The sequence below is a fragment of the Loxodonta africana genome, chromosome 5 (assembly GCF_030014295.1).
Source record: "Loxodonta africana isolate mLoxAfr1 chromosome 5, mLoxAfr1.hap2, whole genome shotgun sequence".
Lineage (NCBI taxonomy): Eukaryota > Metazoa > Chordata > Mammalia > Proboscidea > Elephantidae > Loxodonta > Loxodonta africana.
The window spans coordinates 95,396,976-95,416,628 of NC_087346.1; the positions used below are offsets into that span (position 1 = coordinate 95,396,976).

At 33.8% G+C, this 19,653-nt stretch overlaps 1 protein-coding gene across 1 annotated transcript in view; it reads right to left on the minus strand.

Annotated features, from left to right (window-relative positions):
- Nucleotides 1–1,271: 1,271 nt before the first annotated feature.
- The window catches only part of ADGRL3 (adhesion G protein-coupled receptor L3), a 561,722-nt gene continuing 543,340 nt past the window's right edge, over nucleotides 1,272–19,653 (minus strand). Inside the window, exons 23-25 of the mRNA XM_064286313.1 lie at nucleotides 8,007–8,135; nucleotides 3,263–3,314; nucleotides 1,272–1,430 (exon numbers count right to left, since the gene is read on the minus strand). Coding sequence (XP_064142383.1) covers nucleotides 1,370–1,430; nucleotides 3,263–3,314; nucleotides 8,007–8,135 — 242 coding nt within the window. The 3' untranslated portion in view covers nucleotides 1,272–1,369. The remainder of the gene's footprint in view (nucleotides 1,431–3,262; nucleotides 3,315–8,006; nucleotides 8,136–19,653) is intronic.

The following is a 19,653-nucleotide window of genomic DNA, read 5'->3' on the forward strand; positions in this document are numbered from 1 at the left end:
CAATTTTTCTGCCATTAGTTTTATCATCAGTTAATACAGCAAATCATAAAATATGCATTTAGCATATAATTCTAGAATCCCCCTCCATTTCATTATTAATTTTGTTTTCACAGCTATTTCTGCTGTGGTGAATTCAGGTTGTGAGTGACCGAAAACTGCTATGTGATACAGTTTTGTTTTTATGTTTGTTTGTGCAGCACTCCAATCTAGATGCAGCATTGTTACTAATTTGAAACAACCGTCCTGGCCTTTTTAAAATTAGGTCCTTGTAATTATAGTAACAGAGCATCAAAGATGTTAAAACAAACACAACATAATTCAACAAGGCCACAATGAGCGCCATTTTCTTCATATCTCGTTCATTAACATAATGAAGTCTCCGACTGAGGGGGAGAAAAAAAAACAGGAAAAGATAGGGCACAGGAGAATTTCAGCAGTTATCCTTCTCCCCTGGGCTGGCCTAAAAATCCCAGTTAAAAAAAAAAAAAAAAGTCTTTGAGAGTCTGTGTTTTTCTTTCAAGAACAGCATAAAGATTTAGGAGTACACACATGATTACCACTGCTTATGTCAACTCAGAACAGTCAATCAGGTGTTATCTGTTTTGTAGGTTTGAATTTCTGTGTAATCTTCTATAGACTAGTGACCAAATGAGCAGGTCCTTTTGAACTTCCCTCCGGAGGGGTCCCGTCTTTGTTTGGAGGAACTATAAATCCATCACTGCTGCCTCGACCTAGCTGGTAGTAAGTATGCAGCTGATGGACGTGGTTTCTGGAGCCTAGATTTGGCATGCTTTTGTAGTAAACATCTTCGGCATCACCACTTTTGGCCGGTGGGGGGTCGGTCTGAGTGCTGGTGGTAACGCTCTCTGCGGCAGACACACCAGCCAGGGCCGGCATGCTGGTGTAGAGAGAGTCCCTATGGGGTGACTGGAGATCTTCTGTGTGCTCGTTGGTTAGTAAAGGGAAAAAGCTCTCGCTGTGGTCTTGGGGGATCCGCCTTCTGGTGTAAAGGTGTGGCTGGTGGTTCTCTGTGGAGTAAACTCTCGGGGGCAGCAGAGGAGCGTCGGATTCCTCATGAATGAGTTCCAGGCCTAAACTATCCTCGTGGTTAAAGGAGGTGGCGTCATCCAGGACAATGGCATCATCTTCACTCCCACTGCCCAGGTTATTCACCAGCTTGTTCATCAGATTCCTGTTCTGTTCACTGGAGCGCTCGTGGTTGTTCAGGTAAGAAGGGATATAGTTGGAAGTGAGTTCCTTCAGAATTTTTTTCTCTAGGGCGGTCTCGTTATGGTTATAGCCACGGTCTATTATTTGCACACAGTTGCTCAGGTATTCGCCGCTGGCAATGCTGTAACTATTGCCATGGTTACCATTCAGTGGTAGAGTATCCATGACACTTGTATCCCTGGCATTGTTCAGAAGCCCCTCTGAAAAAGATTACAAAACACTATGACATTTATATCCAACAGGCCATAGAACACACATACAAACACAAGCCAAAAATATTCATCAGCTATGAAATATGTATAAATTGCTAGCATTTTTACTTCAGTATAAAAAGTTTGAAAAGAAAGAAAACTACTACTAAATATATGTGTTATTGGGCAATTCACAGAAATCTTCTAAATGGAAAGGTATTTAAAGTAAATCCTTGAAAGAATTAAAAAAAAAAAAAACTATAAATTATAAAATTATAAGTTTGAAATTTCCACACAAACACTGCCTGACATTATTTGAAGCATTTTGGTTATAACATAGAAAAAAAATAATGCAAAATTTTGGTATAGTCATTCATAGCTTTCAATTTGTACACATCAATGTCAATTAAGTAATTTATTACCTTTAATTTTATATGTTGTCTTAACATTGAAATTGCTATAATATTAACATAATTCATTGTGGTACTTTGAATGTATTGGTCAAAAGTAAAAGAATGAAGAAGTTATTAATAGTCTGATATATAATTTTGTATGATTGAAAATGTAACTTAGACATATAACCACAAAAGGATTATGTTAAATTTGTCAGAATGATATAGTCATGAAACTATATGGCACATCAATTGGATTTAATTTCTAATTGTTTTTCCTGCTGTAGGCACTTTGGTTATTTTTAGATATTAACCCATTAGCGTTTGTTTAGGGTCATTAGGTAAAATTAAAAAGTATGTGTAAAGATACAGGGAGCTGGCTCCTGAAAACACAGTGTCAATATTAAACGTACCATTTCATAATGAGTGATTGTTTTGTGTGCATACTGAACTTTGGGTTTAAAAGAGGATAAACAATTTATTGTGGGAAGAAATAGCTTCAGTAAAATAAATTTGATCACATGTTTCTTCAAGGTTTTTGCATTTCCTAGAATGAACAGAACCAATAATCTACAATATTTCCATAAATCATTTCAAATGTAATCACAAAAGAAAAAGGAACACAAATACTTAACCAATACTGGTAAATCAGAAAAGGTATTTCTTTACAGAAAAAAATAATCTTAAGAATTCTAAGGAAACTTCTCAATACACTGCTAACTTGTGAAAATACAGCATTCATTCTATATCTGTGATGCAGTTATGTTTACCAAAAGGAACTAGCTCATTGCTGGTTTCAATAAAGTGTCCCAAAATATGCTGTTTTTTATATAGACTTCTGATGTAGACTCTGTATTTAAGTAAAACAGTTTTCAAAAACAATGCATTAAAAAGCAGCCATCACAGACATAGGGTGAAGTCATTTATTTTCATGTTATAAGATACCTTGTAGACAAATCCACAATGTTAAAAAAAAAAAAAAGTAAATGCTTTTTAAAGGGCCATATGTGATGGGTGATTGCTGCTGCCGAGGCTGGTATGGTATGCTTGATGGTTATGGTTGGGTGACTGATGCATTGAAACATGTGGTTGTTACTTCTGTGGTCAATGCATTAGGTACAGGTTGAAAATTGCCATAGTGCAAAATACAAATATGTTGCATGTGACACATATTTTTGTGATGGAATGCACTAATAAAACATAAAAGTTTATGAATTACTTAGCAAAAATAAATGCTTAATTTAAAAACAATTTAACTCACACAATTACATGAGACTTAACAATCATGTGACAATAAAAGAATCAGACAACAAGGCGTCTAATCTCTATTAGCATATATTTATAGAAGTCAATTTATAGGCTCTTTAGTTTTAAAATTGTGAGATGAACTGTTTTTAATAACTACATCATCTATATGTGATGCAATAAAAGTGAACTAAAAAAAATTACATTTGATATGCAATGTTTAGCTTTACTCCCATACTTGTCTCTCTGTAGGGCTCTAAACGACAGCATGAAGAAAAGGAAAGAAAAAACAACAAGTAAGCTTACAGCGACAGTAGAAGAAACATGAGTAAAAAGCAAATTGATGATATGCAGAAAAAAGAGTCAAAGGAAATAATTTCCACTGCCCCAAAATTCATGAGTCTGTGTTACATGGTTTATCATAATTAAAAATATTGAAAGGTTAGTCAGAAAATAAGAACCCCCCCTTAACACATGCTAATAAAACAAATCTTTAATAAGCGTTTCTATGGTTTGTAAACTGCAAACAAATACCCATTTATTTTCACATTAAAATTCCACACAAACCAAGAAGAGCACAAATTTGAGGGCAAGCCATGACTATTTCCATATTATACATGTATGTGTTAGAACATACCTGTTTCTAAGGTAATTTTAAAATTTGTCAGTAAAATTATAAGTATAATCTTTAGTTTATGTCTTGATAGAAAGCCACAAGTTGGAGGTTTTCATAATTGTATTTCTTCCCTTATATATCTTCTATTTCTCTGTACAAAGTTCATCTCTATCCCATTGTACCTGTAAAAATGCTTTTTATCTTTCGTAAATAATACTGATCAACATTGTCATTTCTGATGCTCATATTTAAAATTTGTCTAAATATGGAGAAAAAAATCCTCAACTAAGTTGGATTATTATTCTGTATCAAGAAAATGTAAGGGGAAAAAAAAATCACTGTCAATATCAGATTTTCTTCAGGATTGTTGCAAACTCTTATTATGCAATCAAACATTTTTCAGAGTTGATCTTTAAACACAATCCTAGTAAAATTATTTTTAAAAACTTATATTTTAATCAGTTCAAAAGAACTGTTCTTGTTGATTTTCTTTACAGGAGGGCTAAAATATCACACAATAAAAACCAGTGAAGTTCATTGGGCCAGATCATTTTAAGAGTTCCAATGTGTTACTTTAACCATAGCTTTAAAGCAGCAAGTTTTGTACTTTAAAAATTGATTTGATTCTTAGCAAGAAGACCAACAGCTTTCAAAATGCAGAGGGAATCTCTTTTGAAGTTTCAAAATTCTTTAGAATAAGAACTTGAAGAGCTACATGAGTATAGCAACAGATGGAAATCATTTGTAGGTTTATGATGGCTCCTCCCTTAAATGAGACAAACTTTGAACTTTCTGGAAAGCACAGAAAAGATCACTGAGGTTCAATTTCCTCTTTTCAAGATGAGAAAACTGTAGCCAAGAGAGGCTGAGCCTTATCTAATGCCACCCTGTTATTGTGGCAGAGCTGGGATCAGAGAGAGTCTTTGTAGGCATTCTCTGTGAACTGCTACTTCCTTTTCTTCATATCTGACTTGGGCTTTGAAAGCCCTAACAGAATATTTGTTTATACAGTTTATAATATAATCTTTTATTCTTACCAACTATAATGTATTCTTCACTCTGTCTATCCCCTCCTATGGCTATGTCTTTCATTAAAGTTTTAGAATTGAATTAAATTACTTTAAAATGTAAATTCTTTTAGTCAAATGATGGCTTCCTCTCTATATTGTATTTTGTTGATAGGTTTATCCATAATGGGATTTGTCTTGCAAAAATTGAATTCTCCAAAACTAACAAGAAGATAATGGTCCAGAAATATTATGCATGATGTTTTAAAAATTTCCACAGATAGAATCTGAATTCAGTACAATGAAAATATCTTATCTGTCCTTACTGTTAACTCTATATGCTTCTATAGCACTATACACATATCTTTACATATTTTTTAAAAAAGGCATTACAAACAAGAAGGGACACTAAATATGAATGCTTCTGTGTCTGGATGGCATTGGTGCAACTGAATTACAGGACCCACAGAACAGAACCAAGTGGTAATTCAATATAAACCACTCCAGTACATACCGAGCCACCTATATTTCATGTAAGATTTCACCTTGCCAGTAAGAATATAAGTGCATTCATCTGAAAGCATAAGATTAGTAGCAATATGACAATCACCAAGTTTTATTTTTTGTCAGTGGTAAAATAGTTATTTTAAGCTTAACCATAGTTTCTTAACACCTTAAAAAAGATTAAAATACAGAATGGCTGAACAATCTACTTCTGACTCTGAAAAATTTTAATGATATTATTTACTTTTATTTAAGAAAAAGTAAGTTGAATTTATTGGAATAAAAGACAAATTCATTCAGAAGAATCCCTCTTTGAGCATTTATTGAAAACCTTAAAACCAATATCCAATATTGAATTCCACAGAAATAAAACTTTGTACCTATATGATACTATTTTAATGTTTGCATTGTAAGAATTTCAGTTTGATAGTGTTTATAGAAGTGTTCCGTCTTTGGAGAAAGCTGCTAATTTAGATAACTAAGAAAAATCAAGTAAGAAGATAGATACTGATTTAGAGAAACTATGTATATTAATAATTGTAATTTTTTCAATATAAGAAATTAGAAATTATAGTTAAATGACCAAAATAGGCTAAACAAAATGATCTAAATGTATTACTTGTTTTAAATCAATTACCAACAACCCATTTCTTCTGGGTAGGGTGAATAATGTAGAAAAGGTTTAATTTGCAGAGAGGAATCCAGGTCTTCATTTAACATCATTCAAAATTTATTAATATGTCAGTACACTTTGAAATGCTTAAAATGACACAATTACCTCTTACTTAAAGGAAATCAGGAAAAAAGAAACAAACCAAACCAGCTTGTATAAGGTCTACTAAATTGTTCTTTTAAAACATAGCCCGTGAATTGTGCAATGCACACTTCATTGAATGCTACAGTGAAACAGGGACATTAGAAATGAGAGGCATTTAGAGAGGGATAACCATAATGACTCATACATCATGGGTCTGAATCGACTCAAAGGCAGTGATATGATTTTAACCATAATGAAGGACCCAGAAACTCTCATATTGATGGCACTGAGGTTGTTTGCTGGGGAGATGTAAAACTGAATGAAGACAGCTGCTTTCAAATATTTAAAAGGTTTGCCATGCAGAGCAGAAGAATGCTTTGCTCTGCTTTATCTAGAGGGCAGACCCAGACTCGTGGCAAAGAATATACAAAATCCTGAAATAGAAAAGGCACTATCAGAGGAAATAATAAAGCACAGGCTGACAAAAGTGTCAGCGGTGTTAATATAAGAGGGGTCTTGAGCTGTACGGGAAGTGGATTCAAAAGTTTGTGATTCTTAAACCTGGACCTTAAGAACCTTGATGAAATTGAACGTTTGCTGAATTATTTCATCCTGCTGACAAACACCTTGATTATATTCCTGACATCATTTGTGAATTATTGACTTTTACATTTTTTTAAATAACTCTTAATCATCCTTTGTATCTGGCAAGGTGCTACCTGAGAAGCTCAGATGGTTTTAGACACCGATGGCCATGTTGCAACAAACAGGCTTTTCTGGAATAGTACACTCACGCCACTAAGTTTTAGGCACTCATACCACTACATCTGACCGAGAACAACAACAACAAAAGTAACACAGATCCCACATAGGATAATAAAATTTTATTCAAAATATCCTGGAAAATGTTAAATACTGTTAATCTATCACATCCAACTTAAAGGAAACTTGAAAGTCTTTTTGTTATAGTAAAATTTTTTTCAATTATCATTTTAAATAAGTAGATTGCTAACTGAGATTTACCTTCTATAAAACACTTATTAGAATAGATTTTCCTTATGGTCTCTATGATATTAACGCTTTCAATTTCTTGTGCCTCTGATGAGTTTTTGGAGCCCTGTTGGTGCAGTGGTTAAGAGCTATGGCTGCTAAGCAAAAAAAGTTGGCAGTTCAAATCCACCACCTGCTCCTTGGAAACCCTATGGGGCAGTGCTCTGCCCTACAGGGTGGCTATCAGTTGGAATTGACTCAATGGTAACAGTTTTTCTTTTTTTTTAATGAGCTTTTTTTCTTAGAAAAGATAAAACTGCTTCCAAATACATCGTAAGTGGTTTTAAAGACATCTATTATTAGTTGAGATGCAATTTAAAAAATTTCAGTATTATATTAGAGCTGCAGTATATGCAGAGGAACAATATATAGAAGCCTTGTTTTTAACAAGTAGTCATAGTGGAAGAGGAAAGTTAATGACCTGCCTGAGCCAGCTCTTATAGGCAATGACCCAGCCAGAGCAGAACCTGAGCTGCTATTGTCCAGCTCACTGCTTTCGTCCACTGCTTACTTCAATGTAATTTTTCCTGTGTTTGATCTAAACGCTCCAATCACTATTGATGCTTTGTGCTCAGAGTGTGCTTCATAGTATAACAAAGTAAGATTTCTTCTTCTTGACTTTATAACATTAAGACGATTGAATCCAATCTTTCTTTATCACACTTACCTTAGGCAAATATCTCATTTTTTTCAAATAAATATATATGTATTTAACATAGAAATAAATCAACGACAAAAAGTACTGACAAACAGCAATACATTTTATAACATTACAGGAAAACAAACATATATTGATGAATATTGTTTTTCAGAAGGAATCCGTTCCTTTTTAAGGAAGAGCTAAGGAAAATGGAAAATAAAAGCACCAAGACAGGTAGAACAGGAAAGGAGTCTGTGTGTCTGCTTCCAAAATAAAGAAAAGGCAGGAGGAAGGAAAGAAAAATAGAATGTGCCCATAAAAGCTACATAAAATGGGACTCTCACTTGAAAAAATTAAGATAAACTCCAGCACACCTTGTGCGTTGTACATGCTGACAGAAGGGTTGTTACAGACCGCCGGTTCCCCAAGCAATGTATTATAGGGATTGTTAGTACCATGCGGACGAAGCAGAGCATTGCTTATAAGATGATTAGCCATGGCTCCTGGAGCAGCCCCATAGAAAGACAGAGAAAAAAAAAAAAGGTCAATCAGGCAAATGTGTTTAAAAAAAAGAAAGGAAACATTTAGAATGACAACAGTTGATATAGTCCTGATTACAGGCAGGCAGCTAATTAGACTCAAAAATATATGCTGCTAAAGCACGTTTCCAACAATGCACATATCCGTGTCAATGGGAAAGAAAGAAAATGATTTACAATGTTGATTAAGCCACATTTAGGGTGTTCTCTTTCCCAGGATGTAAGCAAGAGTATATTCCCATGCTTGCTAAAAATAAACAAAGAACAAAATCTAGTTGCCCATACAAACACAACACAACACAAAAGACAAAAAAAAAAGTTCAAAAAACTCAGAAAAACTAAATTTAAACAAAATATTCCCTCATTCACAGAAACCATTGGGTTGTTTTCAATGAAAGCAAAAAAGAATAAAAAGCAACATTTATGATAAAACACTCATTTGGATAGCAGGTGTTGACACAACAGGCAGGTGTTGACACAACAGAAAAATTTGACATTTCATAAAAATCTATGAAGAGAAATTATTTAAATTGAAAGGTAATCACTCTTAGTATACTATAGTAAAAAAAAAAATTTTTTTTTTTACTATAGTAAGCATACTAATTTGGTGAATTCACCAATCTGGTAAAATAATCATATTAATTTTATTTTTAAATATTTTAAATAAAATATTAACTTCATGGCATCAAGCAATATATACAATTCCATTTTTCCATTTTCCAACTGGTTGTTTGGAATTTGGCATAGCAAAGTAACAAAGTTTAATTATTTCATCTTTTTATGAACTGAAGCACTTGGTTTCTAATACACCGTTACTATGAACTGTAACCTCCCATCCTCCAAAGCCATTTAACCAAGAAGCAAAAGATCAGAAGGAGAGTTTTACTAAATATAAACAGACTACATATTAAGCTTATAAGTAGAATTGTGTATTTATGTTAGGTGATAAAGAAAGGAAATAACTGAGGAAAGGAAATAAAAATTGTGTAGGAATAGTCAGGTTGAACAAACAGACAGGTATATCTCAATATGTACTTATATATAAAGACAAAAATATAAGCTATAGACTGAGAGAAAATATTTGAAAAAAGTACACAATTCAACAAAAGACTAGTATCTAGAATATATAAAGAGCTCTCAGAAGTCAATGGTAAAAACAAATGAAAGATCCAATTAGAAAACGGGCAAAAATACATGAACAGATATTTCACTGAAGAGGCTATACAGGTGGCAAATAAGCACATGAAAAGATGTAGTACTAGCCATTAGGGAAATTCCATTTAAAACCATAATGAGAAGCCAAAATAATAATAATTAAAAAAGTAACACCATGAAATACTGGCAAGGATGCGGAGAAACTGGATCACTCATACACTGATGGTGGGAATGTAAAATAGGACAGTCACTCTGAAAAATATTTTGGTAGTTTCTTATAAAACTAGGCATTCAGTGATTGCACTCTTGGACTTTTATCCCAGAGACATGGAAATTTATATTCTCACAAAAACTTGGACATGAAAGTTCTTAACAGTTTTATTTTTAATAGGCCAAAAACTAGAAATAGTCCAGGTGTCCTCCAACAGGTGAATGATTAAAAAAATTGTGGTATATCATACCATGGAATCCTATAAAGCAATAAAAAGTAATGAACTGCTGATATACTTAACAACCTGGATGAGGCTCCAGAGAATTAGACTGAGTGAAATAGCCAATCACAAAAGGTTATATGGTGTATTATCCCATTTATACATGACTTTCTTGAAATGAAGGAAAAAAAAAAAAGGAGAACAGATTAGATTAGTGGTTGCCAGGCATCAAAGATGGCGGGAGAGAGGGGTAAGTAGGAATGATTACACAAGGGCAACAGGAGGCATCCTAGTGATGCAACTATACTCTGTTTTGACCCTGGTAGTATATTCATCAATCTATCTACTCTTGTCATAAGGTTGCCAAGAATTAAACACACACACACACACGCACACACACAACTGAGTACAAGTAAAAGTGAAAAAATCTGAACAAGATTGGTAGATTATATCAATGTCAAATCCTGGTTGTAACACAGTTTTGCAAGATATTAGTATTGAGTCAAACTAGGTAAAGGGTATGTGAGCTCTGTTTTACTTCTAAAACTGCAAGTGAATCGAAAATTATATTAAAATAAAAAGTAATCTATATTGACTTAAGAAGACAACAATTTAGTCACTGGTAGAAAATGTTAAGAGAAGAAAAGAAAGAAAAAAACAAGAAGGGCAAACGTGGCCATGGTAGCTTTAATCTTTCCTAAATTACAGCTCTTAGGTACTCAGGGAGTTATCAGTCACCTAACATATGTTTCTATCTCAACATTGAGAAAGTGAAGACCTCTTGATTTGAAGGGCAATAGAGACTCAATGGCACGTAACAACAACAACAACAGAGTCTGTTAGATCTCAAGAGCATTTTAGTGGATGTCAAGCTGGAAAGTGTCAGTTCTTTCAGGAAAGAAGCCTTGCATTTGTAGTGCAGAATTTTTTTACTTACTAAGTGCTTAGTACAGCCTTGTTGGTGCTGTGATTAAGAATTCGACTGCTAACCAGAAGGTTGGCAGTTTGAATCCACCAGCCACTCCTTGGAAACCCTGTGGGGCAGTTCTACTCTGCCTTATAGGGTTACTATGTGTGGGAATTGACTCAGTGGCAACAGGTTCAATGGGTTAAGTGCTCTATGAATGTTTGCTGAAGTTGTACAAGCATTTAAATATTTTTATGTAGTGAAATGGCATATCTTCAATTTATCATGTAACAGGTATGTTCTTGTTTGCTGTCCAGTTGATTCTGTCTCATAGCAATCCTATATGACAAAGTAGAACTGCCCTACAGGGTTTCCTAGGCTGTAATCTTTACAGGAGCAGGTCTTTTCTTCTCTGGAGCAACCGGTGGGTTAGAACTGCTGACTTTTCAATTAGCAGCTGAGTGCTTAACTGTTGTGCCACCAGGCCCCTTGTAATGGGTATAACAGGATATTATTTATATATAAAATATATACAATATAAAGAAGAAAAGCTAAAAATCGTATGCTGCAGTGCTTTTCAGATGGGAAATGGAATGATGTTGTAAATCTTAAAAATTTATATTGGTGATGTTATACAAAGTTAAGATTAACTGTTAGAGACAGGATTTGGTCAGCACAACTTTTGCTTTTTAAACAAATTACCTGTAAATTCTACCTGGTACCCAAAATCCATTACTGTTGAGTCGGTTCTGACTCATAGTGACCCCATAGGACAGAGCTGACCTGCTGCATAGAGCTTCTAAGGCTGTAATCTTTACAGAAGCAGACTGCCACATCTTTCTCCTATGGAGCAGCTAGTGGGTTTGAGCCAGGGATCTTATGGTTAGCAGCCAAGTGCTTAACCACTGCACCACCAGGGCTCCTTAAATTGTACCTGGTACCTAAGATTTATTATTCTGCCTTTATTTCAAGTAAAAAAGAAAAGCTATTCTAATACAAACAATTGCTTTCTAAAATTACTCTAAATAAGGATTGAAAAAGAAATGTTGTAAGCAATTTAAAATGAATTAGGGTAAAAACCTTAAAAATACAAAAGTAAATTGCTCAAATTCTTTACACTCCCTCAAAGATCAAGTAAGGAGTAAGGTCTTTATGGCTTAAATGTGCATCACAATACATTCTTTGTCATTACTACACATTTTCTCACCTGAGCTAGTTGGAAAGCAAGCAATAGGGTGTGAAGATTGTCTTCCACATTTTCCCCTATTTTATACAGCTTAAAAAATAAAGTATTTCCTTCACTTATACAGTGAAACCTGGGAGAGCTGGAACCCAACAGGACTGCCTTGTTTTTCCGGGTCTTGCAAGCTTTTCACTTTTGACAGGGTGCAGCAGTCTTACCACTTTCTTATCACTCTCTATTAGTGGAAAATATTTGAGTTTTCCTTCTCTGACAGGTTTCCACCTTACACAGGTTCCAGCTTCCACAAGTTTTACTGTGTATGTTTTCCCCATACTGCTATAAAGGAAGAAGATCTGTGCTTTAGAATAAGGAAACACTTAAGTTGAGGATAAACAAACATAACCATGAAACAGGGACTCAAAAATTTGGGTTCTGTGTTCATCACTCAAGTTATTAAAAGACAAGAACATAAGAACAAAAAAAAGATACCATATTCACAAAAAAGAAAGAGTTCCATAATGGTTCTAAAAAAGCTTTAGATATTATAACAGCTAATCCATCTAGTTATATATTTCCCAGAAAAATTCTGTCCCTAAGAGTTTTTCTTATTAAAAAAAAAAAAAAAAAGTACTTTTACGGTTAATACTACTAATCTAGGAAAACCGAGCTCTAAAGTTCATTTTATTTATCATCAAGTTCCTGCTAAACTGAAAGGCTAGCAACGATAGCAGAAATGCTATAAATTACAGCTAGGTGTTATGTTGTAACCATGGCTTTGTTGTTGTTAGTTGCTGTCCATTTGATTCCAACTCAAGGCAACCCTACGTGTGCAGAGTAGAACTACTCCATAAAGTTTTCAAGGCTGTGACCTTTCGGAACCAGATTACTAGGCCTGTCTTCCCAGGTGACTCTGGATAAGTTCAAACCACCAACCTTTCAGCTAACAGTCATTTGTCATTTGTACCACCCAGAGACTCTTTGTAACCATGGCTAAATGGACCAATATTCAATTAGAGCTACGTGGCTTTGGGAAATTGCTTCCTTAAATCAGTTACTTATCTGTAGCCATTATGAGTGCCTGCAATCATAATTGGAAATGTACTGCTGTTTACACTAAAACCACATAAACACTTAGGTAAAAATAATTTAAAGTGTTTAAATGAAATACATTTTTCCCCTTATTCTCAGTATTGACTTCCTGATTTAAAAAAGAAATCACTACTTAAAAACAAGTTGCTTTTTTACTGTTTATCACTTACTTTTATATCTCTTGCAGCATTTGAAATCAGTGTAATTACTGTCGCTGGAACTAAGCTTACTCCTAAAAATGGTGAGGACTCCAGCAACAGGAACAAAAGACTTAGGGTATGGAATTTGATGGTTAATGTTTTGCAAAGAGTATAAAGTTATGGATAAGCTCTGTGGGTTTGCTAGGTTGAAATAATGAGAGATTTTTCAGTAACCAAACAATTATCCCTCATTTGATTCACCTAATGTAAGAAGTCGATACTTCTCCATATTTTTCTATTGCCCAACCCAGACAAGTACAATTTTTCTATAGGGGTATTGTCACATGATTCCTACAGTCCATACTCACTTAAGAATTTCAATTATACTTTTGAAAAAGGTGTCATTGACTATGCAAAAAAAAAAAAAAAACAGCTTGCTGAGTGGCTAGATCTTTTAACTAAATCTCTGTGCAAAGTTACCTTTGTTTTTCCCCTGTAGGTGCACTGTATTTCACTTGTCTTTGCTCAAGTCTATTCTGTTTGCTCTGACTCTTTTCCCAATTTACTTGGGTCACTCTGAATTCTTCCATAGTACTGTCCATCCTGTCTCTTCCTTTCCCCTGCAAGTAGCTTCTTATTTGTAAACTTCTTATCTAATAGCTGTGAAATTGCTGAAGAGTTCCAAAAAGATCAGTGTTTACAGATCACCTGTCACTGTTTTTTAGCTGACAAGTTAATTTAAGCTTACTGGTTGGTCGGTTTGAAGACACAAATAAGTTGGTGTTTTAGGCGGGAAAACAGTTACCACATATGTATGTGAAAAGAATGCTTGCTTATGTGCTAAGTTTCGCTGGAATGTAAACTTCAGGAAAACAGGGAATACATATGACTTTTTCATTGCTCTCTACCAAGGATCTAGAATACTTTCTGAAACCCAATGAATATTTGCTTAATTAATTAAAAAAAAAAAAACAGAACTTGAGAAATCTAAGGTGTCTTGAAAATACAAAACTAAAACAAAGCAATTTGATCAACTAGTATTAGTTTTATGTATTTGAGTAAATTTTTAGAGTGCCAATAATGCAATTCCTGACTTTTTTTTTTTTAATTCAATTCTAATACTACGTTGCTGTGAGTTGCTGTCAAGTCAGCTTCAATTCACGACGATCTTATGTATAATAGAAGGAAATGTTGCCAGGTCCTGCACCATCTTCATGATCTTTGATATGTTTGAGCCCATTGTTGTAGCTATTGTATCAATTCATCTCATTGAGGGTTTCCCTCATTTTTGATGACTCTCTACCTTTTTTTTTTTTTTTCCTACCAAACATGAAATCCTTTTCTAGGGATTGGTCTTCCCTGATGATGTGTCCAAAGTAAGTGAGCTCACGTTTCACCATCTTCGCTTCTAAGGAGCATTTTGGTTTCTGTACCAGGTACTGTATTACTGTAACATTTAAAGTAGAAATAAACACTGATATAATTATTTGGAAATGTAAAATGTTACTTGAATACTAATAACAAATGGATAAAAATCACAAACTGCCATTACTCAAATAAACAAGATCAAATTGGGGTTAAAAATAAAGTGACTGTGAAAATAAGGAAGATTGAAGAACTGACACCTTTGAATTATGATGTTGGCAAAAAAATACTGAATATTCCATAGACTGCCAGAAAAACAAACAAATCTGTCTTGGGAGAAGTACAGCCAGAATGCTCCTTAGAAGCAAGGATGGCCAAACTTGTCTCACATACTTTGTACATGTTATCAGGAGTGATCAGTGGAGAAGAACATCCTGCTTGGTACGGTAGAGAGTCAGTGAAAAAAAGGAGGACTGTCAACAAGATGGGTTGACAAAGGGGCTGCAACAATAGGCTCAAGCATAAAAACGATTGTGAGGATGACACAGGACCAGGCAGCATTTCGGTTCTGTTGTACATAGGGTTGCTATGAGTTGGAACCAAATTGATGGAACCTAAAAATAACAATATGTAAAAACAGCTATTCCTTAACTAACTCACTAAATTCTGGTTGTAATACATTCACATGTGCTTCTTTGCTCTCAGAAACAAGGGTTAGCTCTCTAATAAAGACATGGAAGAGGAGTCAGGATTGAATTTCAATATATATGAATCATCAACAAATCTGTCAACAGATGGCCAATCATACAATCTTTATTTCTGTTCGAAGCTTGATACGAAGCAAACAGAATTTTCATATCCTGTACTGAAAAAACAGAGCTTTGGTGGCACAGTGATTAAGAGCTCAGCTGCTAACCTATGGGTCAGCATTTCAAATCCACCAGCCACTCCTTGGAAACTCTATGGGGCAGTTCTACTCTGTCCTATAGGGTCACTACGAGTTGGAATCGACTCCATGGCAATGGGTTTAGTTTCTTTTTTGGTTTGTTTTGGACATTAAAAAACTGGGGAAAGGTTTTCTGACAATTATTTAGACAGTACATTGACGCTAAGGCCAATGAAAAGGATTCTAAATGTAAAATCAAAGAAAGTCATTTTAGGAAGAGTTCTTTTTTTTTTTTTTACTTTTTTTATACCTGAAGATTGAGATTGATATGAAAATTTTTGAATGAGGAAATGTATACATGAAATAATCATAAGGAGTACAGTCTTTTCAAAAGTATAGTTTTGCCACAAAACTGTGATATTTCTTTCCTAATAAAATTAAGATAGGCGTTTTGACATTGGGAGGCCCTGAATGACAGCACTGTCTAGGCCATTTCAGTGCGATGCATGTAATTGAGAACTGGAAATCCAGGGCAGATCAGAATGCTTTGAAATTGTGAAGTAAAGAACAGATCTGAACAAAAGATGACAGCTGGGTCTCACTTGAATCTATATCATGTAATTCAGAAACTTAATTCAAACAACGCTTCTTCTTGACAGCAGGCTAACAAAAGCATACCGAAAACCTCTTAAAATAACTTTGTCGCTCTGTTCTGCCCCTCAGACTTTATTAAAAAAAAAAAAGTACTGACATTCTTATTTGATCATATTGGATGGGCAAAGTTTTATTATCCAAGACCTCAGTGATCTAATGAACCAACGGTTCTTCGGCGGTCACATACCAATCAGTTTTCAACTTCTTGTTATTTATAAATATACAGGATGGTAAATGTTCTGTTTTATCCAAATAAAATCACTTTGCCCTGATGATCCTCTTTCTTTCTTAGTACAGTTCATCCTCCATTCCATTCCTCTAGATTGTTTCTCTCTTCAGGTGATACGTATTCTATAAAAATTGTTCATAGTTTTCTTTTATGAAGTCAACTCCATTATATACATTGACTATGTATATAAATTAGTTCTATATCTATAAAGGAGACTTACTATTGAGTGATGCCTCTGTGCTTTGGTCTTCAGACCTCAATTTTGGCTCTTAATGGACACTTCATTTGGTAAAGTAAAAACAGTCTCATCCATAATAGTATTTTGTATAAAATGAGAATACTAATATAGAATAATAACTTTAATGGAAGGCAAAGAATCTTTCCCATGGGGATGATATCCATGAAGTTGTGAACCCCTTAAAATTGTATGCAAAATGTTGTAGGTGTGTCTTTGTATGCTCAAGTGTGCACTTACACATGATGGCACTTCTTTCTGATGAAAGGATCTCATGGTTTTTATTTCCCTTTCAATGAGTCAGGACAAGTATAAATGAAAAACAGGTAAGTCTCTTTCTTCGCCAAATGAATTATAATGGAAACATAAAAACTGGAAAAAATGAATTAAAAATACTCAAACACACTTTGCACACATAAATAGCACCTTATCAAATACAATATAATATTATCGAATTTAGAACTGAATAAGATTTTAACATTATCTAAACTACCAAGTGCTTAGCTACTAACTAAAAGGTTGATGGATCGAACCCACCCAGCACCTCAAAGGGAGAAAAGACCTGGTGGTCTGCTCCCATAAAGTTTACAACCTATAAAATTCTATGGGGCAGTTTTACTTTGTTCATAGGGTCACTATGAGCTGGAATCAACTCGATGGCACAAAACAGTAACAATCTAACAAGATCATTTATTGCATGAAGAAACATAGGCCCAGACACAATTATAATTTATTCAGGTCACTCATGACTCTGTTTTACTTAAACATATCTAAATCAGTGATTTTCCCATGTTTTTTAGCACCTCCACTCCCCCCAAAATGTTTCAAACATAATTTTAATAGCAGCTTTTGGGAGGGTACTTGTCTTTCCTTGTATGCTTTTCTGTAATGTTAAATTATTTTATATTTATATTCATGTATTAATTTATTAAAAAATAAATAAATATAAAAGTAAATAGGTAAAATAAGAGGTTTCCAGAAGGATGGGGGTACTGATTGAATAGGCAGTATCGATTTTAAGTAGATTGATCCCATGTTTTGCTTTTCGTTTATCAAAACAATATCAACACAGAACACAATCTATTGAAAGACAGTGCAAGCAATGATTACTACAACTTTATAGTGCCACTTTATGAAGTAGGACATCCATATAAATCAAGACAAAGTGATTTACAATTTATAACTAATAGAATCTACATGTCCCATACTATTCTTAAAGGTTACATAAAATGCCTTTAAAAAAAACCACAGAAACCATATTTTTTTTACTATTTTATTCAAGCAATTAATAAAATTACAAAGTATCAGAACAGAAATATTTTGCTGAAAGCCAAGAGCTCTTTCATCACTTTTTCTCTAAAATCATATACTGAAGAGCTGGCATCTTGATTTATCACACTATGCACTTTTAATAGCCAACAAGTTTGCTATTAAATTTTAATCAACCTGCCTATTAAATTTCCTTCAAATGGTTTGGAAAGAGTTCAGTTTCTTTTAATAGCTAAGTCATTCACTTGGAATCTATTAAGACAGATTTCAATGACAAGCTTTTTCCAAAGTACAGATTGGGTTATTGTTAGTTCAATAAAAAAAATTGACATATTCTGAATGTAGAGGTGTTACCTCTATTTTAATACATAAATTCAAAGCTTTAGAGTTGGGAACCCTAGAAATGCCCTATTTTATCTTATTGTTTTGCACTAATTGGCTTTCTATATGTCCTCTTGTCCAAACAGGAGCGAGTTTTTTTTACAATAAATATTTAGAAGTAAAATTGTTGGATCATATGTTGTACATATTTTCAACTGATAACATATTGCCAAAATGCTGTCAAATTTGATTGAATGAATTCATACTCCCACAAGCATTGTATGTTTCTCAAATTATTGCTAGAATTTGGTATTTTCAACTGACATTTTTGCCAATCTGACAGAGGTACAAAATGATATATCACTGTTGTACTTTGTATTTCTCTTATTACTAGAAAGCTGAATAATTTTTCATTTGTTTACTGGACAGAAGAGTTTTCTATTCTGTAAATTGCTTGTTTGTATCTTTTGCCTACATTTATACTGGGCTGTTGAATTTTATTTACTGACTTGTAGACCTTCTTTATATAATCTGGACTCTAATATCTGGTTTGCTATATATAGTGCTTACATCTTCTCCCAATGTCTTGCCTGTTATAGAATACTGTTGAAACCCTGGGAAGACAACCTTATCTGTCTTCCATAAGAAAGCCATATCTTTTACTTATGATTTGTGATCTTTGCTATTTTGTTTTCAAAAACTCTTTACTTAACCTGAAAATCTTAAATATATTTTCTTCTATTTTTTACATTTGAACTCTCTTTTGTACGATATACAAAGCAACCACGACATGTTGCAGATGAATAGACTGATATTCAGTAGGTATTCAGTGACTTTTTTCACATAATTAGCCAAAACAAGCTGCTTAGAAAACATAGGTATACTCTCTGCTCAAACCAATAGTAGTTGGTTTGGAAATCAGAATTCTTAATGAAACTTTGGTTCATAACGGAGGAAATGGTTGGTTGTGAGTATAAGTGATGAACTTATACTATCAGTCATTCATCTCCAAAGTTCATCATTTTGGTCAAAGACATGCATTTCTATGTGCTCTTAACTTGAATATTTTTAATTCATTGGCATAGTGCTCCAAACACACATACAAAACCAGAAGCTGATGGGCCGATTTAGCTTAACCACAGGCAAAAATATCAGTAAAGACAGATTTAAATCAACGGCATTTAGCAACATGTATATATATATATATATTTATATATATATATGTGTGTGTGTGTGTGTATGTGTGTGTAAAATCTTTGCTATTTATGAAGTAGCTATTTAACTCATTTTCTCTAAGCCAGATTATTTCTTGATAATCTCCTAATGGTACATAGTCAATCACACAACTATATGTATTTGCAAATCATGCATTGCTTATACATTTTTATTGAATAAAGCAAACCTCAGAGCAAATGAAAGTATACTAACTATTTAGCAAATATTAAAAAAAAGATCAAAGTGAAGAAAATATCACTTTTAGAATACGTCTCTGCTGTATCTTGCAATTCTCCTTTTTCTTATATTGTACAAATCATACAAGCTTATATGCAGAAGAGCTGTCCTGTGTAAAATTTGAACTTTAGAATTGAAACATATATAAAAAAGTATGCCTGATAAA